At 40.9% G+C, this 12552-nt stretch overlaps 1 protein-coding gene across 1 annotated transcript in view; it reads left to right on the top strand.

The window, feature by feature from the left end:
* The first annotated feature begins 448 nt into the window (after window positions 1–448).
* Window positions 449–12552, top strand: part of BBS4 (Bardet-Biedl syndrome 4) — a 63302-nt gene continuing 51198 nt past the window's right edge. Inside the window, exon 1 of the mRNA XM_070430800.1 lies at window positions 449–497. Coding sequence (XP_070286901.1) covers window positions 474–497 — 24 coding nt within the window. The 5' untranslated portion in view covers window positions 449–473. The remainder of the gene's footprint in view (window positions 498–12552) is intronic.

Here is a 12552-nt window from a genome sequence, read left to right as displayed (position 1 = left end):
GGCATATCGTAAACCTTTTTCAATGGACAGACGAACTAGGAAGAGGAGAGAGAGTCCAGGGGGCTCCATTGATCCCCATATGTACAAAAATCTCATTGGGTTCCAGGAGGAGTGCCAAAGGAGTTTAAAGCTAGAAATCATATTGCCGCTGGATTTGAATCTGTCCCATTCTGGTGGCTCACTGTAAACAAGTTTGTGGTTGGAGTAATTATATTTACTACTAGAGGCCCCGTGCACGAATTCGCATTCCCTCATCAGCTCCTTTTGATCCAAACAGTATGTGGGGCAACATCCAACCCTTCCCCAGCTTCCTGAAAACCCTCAGTGGGGTGGGCAACCCCCCTGCCGCCCGCTTTCCACCTCCTTCCTTCTCTGCTCAGGCCCCTCCCCTCTTCTCCAGCCCTACAACTTCCGTTTGTCCGGTCGCCTGGGAAACCGCTTACTTCCGGTCGCGCAGCTGTGGGCCGGGCGAGATGGCTGAGGAGAGACAGCCCACGGTGAGCACAGATTCCGTTTTGTGTCCGGGCCGCCAGGCGGGACTGGATGGGGCCGGGCCCTGCGGGACCGGCGGAGCCCAGCGGCGAGGCAGGCCGTCAGGCGGCCTTGGTTTTTCGCAGCTGCCCCTGGACCAGGGCGGAGGCGGCCGAGCGACTCGCGGAGGGCGGCAGGCAGGGGCCAGCTCCCGGGAAGTGGTTTGCCGGGCGCAGGGCTGAATTCTTTGCAGCATTTAACCTATGGCTCCTCTTGGGGTCACCTGAACGGAAAAGGGGGGTTTTCATTAAAAAAATGGCTCTTTCCTCGCCCCATTTCTTGCGTCTCATTGGGTTTGGAAAGGCACTAACCATCACTTGTGCAGAGGCAGGCAGCTCCTTTTAATCCCCCGGATTAGGAATTGAATGTGACAAAGCCTGGAAGCGTCACTGCCTTCTGCCGATGGGGCGGGGCCATGTTTTCTCTGCTGTGATTGAATTTAGGATAGGACTCTAGTCTAGGGATTAAACTCCACAGAATTGCCATTACGAAGTAGCCAGGTGGATTCGGGGTGACCCACTAGTAATTTTTGAGGCGTGTATTCATAATTGAATGTAGTTACAAGTGTGAAACTTTGTTTTCCTTATTTTAGTATTGGGTTTCAGAGCTTGTTTTGAGCATTTGTTAGAATGGCTTTAGTTATTCACTCGGAGTTTATTGATTGCCCTTTGAAAAACACCCCGGAAAACAAAGACAAATGTTGACTGCTACAGAGTAAGGCCAATATTATTATCTGTTAGAGGGGTCGCTTGTTTTCTATTCTTTTTATATTAGCAGAGAAACTAAATTATTTTAGTGTAATCAGAAAACTGAGTACCAGAGCAGGAGGCCCTATGCAAAGATTTCTGTAAACTACGAATTAAAAAAAAAAAAAAAGCATAATTAGTGTTACTAGGTTTTCGATATTGGAAACATACCAAAGAAAATACTTCACCTACATAATCTTAAATGTAAAGTATCATGTAAGATATCCTTACTACAAATATTCTTTTTTTTAAAATATATATTTTATTGATTTTTTTACAGAGAGGAAGGGAGAGGGATAGAGAGTTAGAAACATGGATGAGAGAGAAACATCGATCAGCTGCCTCCTGCACACTCCCCACTGGGAATGTGCCCGCAACCAAGGTACATGCCCTTGACCGGAATCGAACCCGGGACCCTTGAGTCCACAGGCTGACGCTCTATCCACTGAGCCAAACCAGCCAGCGCCAAATATTCTTTAGTGTTTATAGTAGGTATAGATAGATAGGTGTTCACAGGTAGTCTGTGAACTTGATTTCTGTGAAGGCAGAATACACCTGTGATTTTGAGTCTCTAATAGTGTTTTAAAGGGAATGGCTTTTAAATATATATATATTGATTTCAGAGAGGGAGAGAGAGTTAGAAACATTAATGATGAGAGAGACATATTGATCGGCTGCCTCCTGCATGCCTCAAATTGGGGATCGAGCCTGCAACCCAGGCATATGCCCTGACAATGACCTCCTGGTTCATAGGTGAATGCTCAGCCATTGAGCCAAACTGGCTGGGCAGGGAATGGCTTTTTTTTTTTAAATATATTTTTATGATTTTTTACAGAGAGGAAGGGAGAGGGATAGAGAGTTAGAAACATCGATCAGCTGCCTCCTGCACACTCCCTACTGGGGATGTGCGCACAACCAAGGTACACGCCCTTGACCGAAATCGAACCTGGGATCCTTCAGTCCGCAGGCTGACGCTCTATCCACTGAGCCAAACCGGTTAGGGCAGTGGTCGGCAAACTCATTAATCAACAGAGTCAAATATCAACAGTACAATGATTGAAATTTCTTTTGAGAGCTAAATTTTTTAAACTTAAACTATATAGGTAGGTACATTGTTATTAACTTAATTAGTGTACTCCTAAGCTGGCCTTTGCTAAAAACGTCCTCAATCTGATTGAGGTACGTTCGCTGAGGTCGACCCCTTCCAACTCTCCCATCCGCACTCGTCTTGTATACTTGTTTCGTCTATCTCCTTTCCGAAAACCTACTTCTGCGCATGGGCCACGAAGTTTCAATCGCACTGTATGTGCGCGCCCACACGTGGTATTTTGTGGAAGAGCCACACTCAAGGGGCCAAAGAGCCCCATGTGGCTCGCGAGCCACGGTTTGCCGACCACTGGGTTAGGGCAAGGCTTTTTTGTTTTGATATGACTTTAGCACTTGAACCTGAAATTTAATTATTTTCATTATTGTCAAATTTATTGCTAGCAGTGTTATACTTATAGTAGCTATGTTTTCAAGTTACCACTGCATGGAAATTTGAGTTTCTTCCTTTTTGGAAATGATCTGACATCTTGTAATAAAATGACATGATAATCTTACTCCTAGACCTGTATCCTATCAAAATAGAAGCAAAAGCATATAGTACAAGTGTGTTTATTGCAGTACTATTCACAGTTGCAAAAGCTGGAAACAGTGAATGTCCATTGGTGAGGTAATGGATGACTTTTGATATTTCCATTTGTAAGAAGAATATACAGCCATTAAAAAGAATGTTAGAATTATATATGTTGACTTGGGGGGATTTTCATGGTATATATTTAAGTAAGAGCTAGATGTGAAGTGAGGTATATTGTGTGATCTTAATTTCGTGACATAAAGAAAAAAATAGATCTGTGGATATGTGTGTGTGTGTATATATCTATCTATCTATCTATCTATATATGGCGAAGACAAAGACTTAAAACTCATAGAGAGAACTTTGAACAAATGTATAAGTAAAAGTCTATGATTGAAGGCCTTGAGGCCAGAGATATCCCAGCAAAATGGAGTGAAACTAGCCCAATGTGGGGCACACAGGAATTCTGATTTGCTACCCAAGTTATTTATTTATTATTATTATTTTAAATATATTTTGTTGATTTCAGAGAGGAAGGGGGAGAGAGGGAGAGAGATAGAAACATGAATGATGAGAGAATCATTGATTGGCTGCGTCCTGCACACCACACAATGGGGATCAAGCTTGCAACCCGGGCATGTGCCCTTGACTGGAATTGAACCTGGGACCCTTCAGTCTGCAGGCCGACGCTCTATTCACTGAGCCAAACCAGCTAGGGCTACCCAAGTTATTTAGATTAATAGTTCCTTACGGAGGAAAAATAGGGACTGATATTTATATTTTATTTAAGAATAAAATGGTTTAGAGATCTTTTTAAAAATACTGAGCAAATAGCTCTGGTTTCTATGATTTATGCTTATAACATTTTTTGTAATTCCCATTTTTTTTTTCAAATATATTTTTATTGACTTCAAAGAGAAAGTAGGGGAGAGAGAGAGAGAGAGAGAGAGAGAGAAACATCAATAATGAGAGAGAATCATTGATTGGCTGCCTCCTGCACCCCCCACACCGCGGTCAAGCCCACAACCTAGCCATGTGCCCTGATGGGAATCAGATTGTGACCTTCTGGTTCATAGATCAATGCTCAACCACTGAGCAACACTGGCCGGGCTAATTCCCATTATTTAATGTCTTCATATAAACAACTTTCTTCCAGTAAAGTTTAAACCTTTCAGAACATAAAACAAAATACTACTGCACTAGTTGACTTGGTTCAGATAGAGTACCTACCACATATCAAGCATTACATAAATATTTGTTAGCTGCACAAATGATCACAGAACTACATAAAAATGAAGAAGGAACAAAAAAAAAATTATTCTTCATACATCCCAGCTATAAATGAAATCAGGTGGGTTAATAGAATTCTTTCCATCTCAGAATGTTTGGGGAAGTCTTTTGAGAGAAACATAAAAATATACATAATTTATTTTAATTCTATTTCGTGTACGAAGTAGGGTTGCTGACTTATGAAGATGCTTTTTGAACCTTTAAGAATCCTTACTTGGCCCTAGCCGACTTGGCTCAGTGGATAGAGCGTCAGCCTGCAGACTAAAGGGTCCCAGGTTCAATTCCGGCCAAGGGCACGTGCCTGGGTTTTGGGCTCGATCCCTGGTGTGGGGTGTGCAGGAGGCAGCCAATCAATGATTCTCTCTCATCATTGATGTTTCTGTCTCTCCCTATTCCTTCCTCTCTGAAATCAATAAAAAATATATTAAAACAACAACAAAAAACAATGGAGGTGTTGGTTTTTTTTTTTTTAAATCTTTATTGTTCAGATTATTACATTTGTTCCTCTTTTTTCCCCCCATAACTCCCCTCCTTCCAGCTCCCACCCCACCCTCCACCCTCACTCCCCACCCACTGTGTTCATCCATAGGTGCATGATTTTTGTCCAGTCACTTCCCGCATCTCCCACACCCCTTTTCCCCCCAAGAATAGTCAGTTCATTCCCTTTCTATGTCCCTGATTCTATTATAATCACCAGTTCATTCTGTACATCAGGTTATTTATTCACTTGATTCTTAGATTCATTTGTTGATAGATGCATATTTGTTGTTCATAATTTGTATCTTTACCTTTTTCTTCTTCCTCTTCTTAAAGGATACCTTTCAGCATTTCATATAATACTGGTTTGGCGGTGGTGAACTCCTTTAGCTTTTCCTTATCTGTGAAGCTCTTTATCTGACCTTCAATTCTGAATGATAGCTTTGCTGGATAAAGTAATCTTGGTTGTAGGTTCTTGGTATTCAGCACTTTGAATATTTCTTGCCATTCCCTTCTGGCCTGCAAAGTTTCTGTTGAGAAATCAGCTGACAGTCGTATGGGTATTCCCTTGTAGGTAATTGAGCCTCTTTCTCTTGCTGCTTTTAAGATTTTCTCTTTGTCTTTTGCTCTTGGCATTTTAATGATGATGTGTCTTGGTGTGGTCCTCTTTGGATTCCTTTTGTTTGGGGTTCTCTGCGCTTCTTGAACCTGTAAGTCCATTTCTTTCTCCAGGTGGGGGAAGTTTTCTGCCATTATTTCTTGAAATAGGTTTTCAATATCTTGCTGTCTCTCATCTTCTGGCACTCCAATAATTCTGATATTAGTCCGCTTAAAGCTGTCCCAGAGGCTCCTTACACTATCTTCACACTTTCGGATTCTTTTTTCATTTTGCTTTTCCAATTGGGTGTTTTTTGTCGAATCTTTTTTTTTTTTTTTTTTTTTTTTTTTTTTTTTTTTTTTTATTTTTTTTATTTTTTTTTTATTTTTTTTTTTTTTATTTTCCTCTTAAAGTATTACAAAGGGTATTACATAAGTATCCTTTTTCCCCCCCCCCGCCCTTGACAAACCACTACCCTCCCTTACCCCCCAGTGTCTTATGTCCATTAGTTATGCTTATATGCATGCATACAAGTCCTTCGGTTGATCTCTTACTCCCTTTTGTCGAATCTTTGGTTTGATTCTTGAGCTCCTCTGGTCTGCTATTGGGTATAATATTCTTTATTTCAGTCCGTGTGTGCTTACTTTCTAATTTCTTTATCGTAGCATCGAGGGTCTCATTAGTTTTCGTGAGGCTCTGCACAAATTTATGACAAGCCCTCAAAATTGCGATTCTTAGCTCCATATCCTCCATTTCTGTCATGTTTTTTTGTCTCCGCATCTTTTATGCTTTCTTGGTGCACCCCCTTGTGGTCTCTGTGCGCAGTCTTGTTCTAGCCAAGCCTTAATTGTTGTAGTTAACACTAGAGGGATTTGACCACCAGGCCGACTGGCTGTAGGAATCAGCTGAGCGGAAAACGTCTGTCTTCTGGGGAGGCGCTAATCCAGCCTTTGCCTGAGGCAATTGGCAAATGGCTGTGCGCAGGGCTTGGGCGGGCGGGATCAACAGGGCGGGGGGAGGGAGCCGCTATGGCCGCTCTCAGTCCGTCCCCAGGGGCTCTGCCTCTCTGTCCCAGCAACCGCTGCAAACCTCGGAGGGGCCGTAGCCAGACAGTCCCGCTTCTCCCGTTTGAGTCTGGGTCCCTAGAGATTCGCCCGGATCTGTAGCCCAGAGTCTGAGACTCACTCCTGATTGAAAACGACAACCGCGCCCTCAGCCGCCAGCCCGCTTTGCGCGCGCACCACCTCACCACCGCACCACCGTACCTTTAAATTTTCCACACTACGCCTCCTCTGAGCGTCGGAATGCTGTTGTTTTTGCTTCTAGTTGAAGAGTCTCTCCTCAGCCAGCCTTCCTGTGGTTCTGGTTGATGTCCGTTCCGACTTTTAGTTGTATTTTTGAAGTGGTTGTTTACAGCGGCAGTCTCCGGTGTTTACCTATGCCGCCATCTTCGATTCTCAATCTGGTTTTTTTTTTTAGCACTGTAAAACCAGCTTTGTTGAGGAATAAGTATATATACCATAAAATTTACCCATTTTAAATATATAGTTTGATTAATTTTAGTAACTTTATATAGTTTGCCAACCATCACAGCTTATGTCCATCACTCCAAACAATTCCCTTGTGTCCATTTGCAGCCAATCCCTACTTATAATCTGTGGAGAGCAGCTACAGTGTTTGGACAGGTTCAAGCCTCATACTAATGAGAGGGCACAGTCCTCTCGTGGCAAAGCCATGTGCAAGTCCTAGCTTGGAGGGCAAAGCCCTCCCAGCACAATGATAGCCAAAGGCTATAGTTGTAAGCTTGACCGTATAGTCCGAATCTGTGGTCCCACGTGGCTAAGTGATATAGGTTGTGGGAGGTGCAGCAAGTAAACAAAGCTTGATCAGGTGCATGTAATTAAGTAGATTCGAAACCCACAAGAACATTGTAAACATCTTGACCACGCCCTTAATTTCCCTCCTGGAATCTGGCTATAAAATAAAAACTCAGCTTGCAGGCTATGGCGCTGTCTCTCCATCAGAGAAGCAGCGTCCCACCTAGCCCCAGCTTTATTTTCTTGTCTGTCTTCTCCATCCTTTACCGCCCCCTCTCAGGTTCACCCATAGCTGTGCCAGTGTGGCACAGTAATCGCAATGCACTGTTGACCTGCTTTCTGTCTCCATAGTTTTGCCATTTCTAGCAATTTCATATAATGGAATCATACAATATGTAGTCATATGTGTCTTTATTTATTATCTTAAAATATATTTTTATTTAACTCATGGTTATTTTAATTTTAATTTATATTTCCCTAATGGATAATGATATTTGTTAGCGTCACCGAAGAAGGAACATATCAAATAGGAACAAATGAAGATGAGGAATAGGAATGTTAATGGTCCTATGAAGGGTAGTAGCAAGGTATACCAATTTACATTCTTTAGCCGGTAGTCCCGTGATTGATGTTTGTGGCCCTTTCTGTTAATTTTTGGGTGGCATCCCTGACTAGGCAAGGCAGTAATAGAATATGCTTTGGCCGGACCACTGTGGAAAGGACAAGTGTGTTAAGATTATGGAGGAGATGTCCCAGAGGAGGGTTTTTTGTTTGGAGGGACAGAAAAATAATTCTCCATGGTGTAAATTAGGAAGAGGAGATAAGCAACAAAGGAATACCTTGGAAGCTAGACTGGAGGGAGCGTCCCCACTGTCTAATTAGGCTCCGGAGGGAGGAGGACAGTCTGATCTGCATGGTGGGCAACCCTCTGCCTCCCCTCTGAGGTTTGACAGTCTGTTTGATGCTTCTCTGTCTCTGGATCTATTTTTGTTCATCAGTTTATGTTCATTTTATTCCATAAATGAGTGGGATATGTACATATTCAACTTCATTACTTATGGGAAACTTTAAGGTGGTTATAATAATTTATGCTTCTTCCACTAGTTCCTGTTGCTTACATCCTTGATACTGTTACAACTTTAGCTTTTGTCATTATGGTGGATATGAAATGTTTATGTGATATTAATTTATATTTCCCTGATTTTTAGTGAGGTAGAGCATCATTGGTTGTTTCTTTTCTTTTTCTGTGCAATCCCTAGTTCATATGTTTTGATTATTTTTCTACTTTGCTATTTGTGATTCATATTTGTAGTTATTTCTAGTTTCTGGCTGTTAATCCTTTGTTATTTTTTGGTTGTGTTTTGTATTGCAAATATCATCTCTTAGTTTTCTGTCTTTACTTCCTTTTTGGAACAGAAGTTACTAATTTTAATGTAGTTGAATATTTAGATAATTTTATTTTTGAAATTTGTTTTTTAATCCCTGTTGACATACAATATTATATTAACTTTAGGTCTACAAAATAGTGATTAGGCATTTATATACCTTACAAAGTGATCACCGTGACAAGCCTAGTACACATCTGACACCATACATAGTCACTACAATGTTATTGACTATATTTGTGCTGTACTTTACATCTTCGTGATTGTTTTTGTAACTGGCAACTTGTACTTCATTCCTTTTACTTTTTCCACCTCTCTCCCAAACACCCACCCATCTGGCGACCATCAATTGTTCTCAGTATCTATGTTTGTTTCTGCTTTGCTTATTCTTTTATTTTATTGTTTAGATTTCACATGTAAGTGAAATCAGATGGTATATGTCTTTCTCTGTCTGACTTATTTTACTTAGTATAATATCTTATAGGTCCATTCATGTTTTCACAAATGGTAATATTTAAATTTTTTTATGGCTCAGTAATATTTTATTGTATATATGTACCACATCTCCTTTATTCATTTGTTTATCAGTGGACACCTAGGTTGCTTCCATATCTTAGCTATTGCAAATGGTGCTGCAGTGAACATAAGGGTGCATCTATTTTTTCAATTAGTGTTTAGATTTCTTTGGATAAATACCCAGAAGTGGAATTGTTGGGTCATATGGTGTGGGGGTTCTCCAGCTGTGAACAGCACGGCTAGAGAGTGAACGAGTCCTGAGTAGGGGCGACTGGGGATTGAGAAAAAGAAAGAGACAGACACAGAGACAGTAAGTAAAGCTGGGACCAGATGGGACATTGTTCTCGGATGGAGAGACAGTGACCCAGAGCTAGTGCAGCACATTTATTATATACAGCATGGTACCAGGAAGTTTTACTAAAGTTTAAGACAAAGGAAATTATGTGAAATCATGCTTAAAGATTAAGCTGCATTCTTTTTTTTTTTTTTTTTAATATATTTTATTGACTTTTTACAGAGAGGAAGGGAGAGAGATAGTCAGAAACATCGATGAGAGAGAAACATCGACCAGCTGCCTCCTGCACACCTCCTACTGGGGATGTGCCCGCAACCCAGGTACATGCCCTTGACCGGAATCGAACCCGGGACCCCTCAGTCCGCAGGCCGACGCTCTATCCACTGAGCCAAACCAGTTGCGGCAAGCTGCATTCTTCATTCTTGTGGCTTCTTATAATTGTCAGGCCTGGAGCCCGGATAATTGCATCCTTCCCGGTGCCTGGCTGAACTTAGATAATGACACCACCCCCTGGCACTTGAGCTATAGGTCAGGACTGACAACATTTCTGCCTTTGGCAAGGTATGTTTCCAGGACATGGCTTTGCCAACCTTTGCTCAGGTGCTCTCCCAGGCCCTCTCTACAATATGGTAGTTCTATTTTGAATTTTTTGAGGAACCTTCATACTGTTTTCCATGGTGGCTATACCAATGTACAACCCCAGCAACAGTGCATGAAGTTTCCCTTTTCTCCACATCCTTGTAAACACTTATTGTTTGTTGATTTATTGATGGTGACCATTCTGACAGGTATGAGGTGATAGATATATCATTGTGGTTTTAATTTGCATTTCTCTGGTGATTAGTGACATTGAGAATCTTTTTGTTTGTTTGTTTGTTTTGTTAATCCTCACACAAGGATATTTTTCCATTGATTTCTAGAGAGAGGGGAAGGAAGGGGAAGAGACAGAAAAACATTGATGTGAGAGAGACACATTGATTGGTTGCTTGCCGCACATGCCTGACCAAGGCTGGGGATTGAGCCTGCAATTGAGAGGCATAGCAGATCTACCTAATACATAGTGGCAAACCCAAATAGGCAGACAAAATGAGGAGACAAAAAACAATCCCCAAATGAAAGAACAAGACAATTCTCTAGAAGAAGTGATAAATAAAATGGGGATAAGAAATTTATCTGATATAGAGTTCAGAATAATGATGTAAAGATGCTCAACAGCAGGAGAAAAGATATAGTAACTACGAAAGAAGAACAGTTGGAAATAAAGAATGACATGGCATAAATAAAGAACACATTGGAAGGAATACACAGCAGGTTAGGGGAAGCTGAGGGTCGGATCAGTGACTTAGAAGATAGGGTTGAAAAAAATCACTCAATCAGAGAACCAAAAAGAAAAAACAATTGAAAAGCAAGAGGACAGCTTAAGGGAGCTGTGTGGGACAACATGAAACGTAACAATATTAGAATAGCAGGTGTGCCAGAAGAGGCAGAAGGGATAGAGTATATATTTGAAGAGATAATGGCAGAGCCCTAGCTGGTTTGGCTCAGTGGATACAGTGTTGGCCTGTGGACTAAGGGGTCCCAGGTTCGATTCCTATCAAGGGCACATGCCCAGGTTGCAGGCTTAGTCTCCAGTGGGGGGCATGCAGGAGACAGCTGATCAGTGATTCTCTCTCATCATTGATGTTTCTATCTCTCTCTTCCTCTACCTCCTCTCTGAAATCAATAAAAATATTAAAAGAAAAGAAGAAATAATGGCAGAAAACGTTCTTAACCTGGTGAAGGAAAAAGTCACACAAGTTCAGGAGGCACAGAGTCCTAAACAAGAAGAACCAAAACAGACCCATGCCCAGACACATCATAATTAAAATGCCAAAAATTAAAGACAGAGAGAATCTTAAAAGCAGCAAGAGAAAACTGTTACCTATAAAGGAGTTCCCATAAGGCTAACACCTGATTTCTCACCAGAAACTATAGGCCAGAAGGGAATGGCATGAAGTACTCAAGGTAATGGAAAGCAAGGATTTGAGACCAAGATTACTGTATCCAGCAAGGCTGTCATTCAAAATAGACGGTCAAATAAAGAGCGTCCCAGACAAAAAAAAGGCTAAAGGAGTTCATCACCACCAAGACAGCATGACAAGAAATGCTAAAGGGATTGCTGTAAGGGATTGCTGAGAAGAAGAAACAGAGAGAAACCTAGCCATACAGAATTAAAATGGCTATAAATAAGTACCTCTCAATAATAACCCTAAATGTAAATGGATTAAATGCTCCAATCAAAAGGCATATGGTAGCTGAATGGATACAAAAACATGACCCAACTATATGCTGTCTATAAGAGACCACTTCAGAACAAAATACTCACACAGGATGAGAGTGAAGGGATGGAAAAAAAGTTTTCATGCAAATGGAAATGAAAAAAAAAGCTGGGGTAGCAGTATTCATATCTGACAAAATAGACTTCAAAATGAAGGCCATCATAAGGGACAACAAAGGTCATTATAAATACTAATGAGATCAATCCAACAAGTGGATAAAACCGTGGTTAACATATGCACCCAATATAGGAGCACCTAATTATATAAAAAAACTTCTAGAGGACTTTAAGGGGGAGATCGACAACAGTAGTACAGTTATAGTAGGAGACTTTAACACCCCGCTGACTTCACTGGATAGATCTTCCAGACAAAGAATTAAGGAAACAGTGACTCTAAATGACACACTGGATCAGATTGATTGAATTGACATTTATAGAATACTAGTGGCCTTGTGTGTGAATTTCTGCACTTTGAAAGGAAGTTAATTAGAAGAAATATTTTAATATCACTATTCGCCCTTTCTCTATAAAAGAAGTGTCAACCAAATTCACAATCGACAATGACAGATTGAAACACACATGTGCCATTGGCGCCAGCAAAAACTTTATATGTACTGTGCATGCGCAAGTCAACTTAGCTATATATATATATATATATATATATATATATATATATATATGTAAAACTTGCTTAGTTAGATCTGCTTTCTGATATAGCTAAAGTTTTTCTAGCCCATTGAAGCACCCCAATTTCTCTTTCAGGTAATTTTCAGCAACACAGCACTAAATATCAACACGAAGCAGATTATTATTGTAGATGATGCAGGGAGAACAAAGGGTAATATATTTAACTGCAGCAATGTTTGACTATATTCTGTGCAGTGAGAAAACCTCAAGTCATTTTCAAGGTCCACCATTTCTTACTTCTTTTCAGTCAAGTCAAGTTTTTAAACTTCTAAATC

This window comes from Myotis yumanensis, unplaced genomic scaffold, assembly GCF_028538775.1.
Source record: "Myotis yumanensis isolate MYYU_CA2020_CCGP unplaced genomic scaffold, mMyoYum1.0.hap1 SCAF_1, whole genome shotgun sequence".
Taxonomy (NCBI): domain Eukaryota; kingdom Metazoa; phylum Chordata; class Mammalia; order Chiroptera; family Vespertilionidae; genus Myotis; species Myotis yumanensis.
The sequence above is the reverse complement of the archived record's forward strand: the minus strand, read 5'-3'. Positions and strand labels throughout refer to the sequence as shown.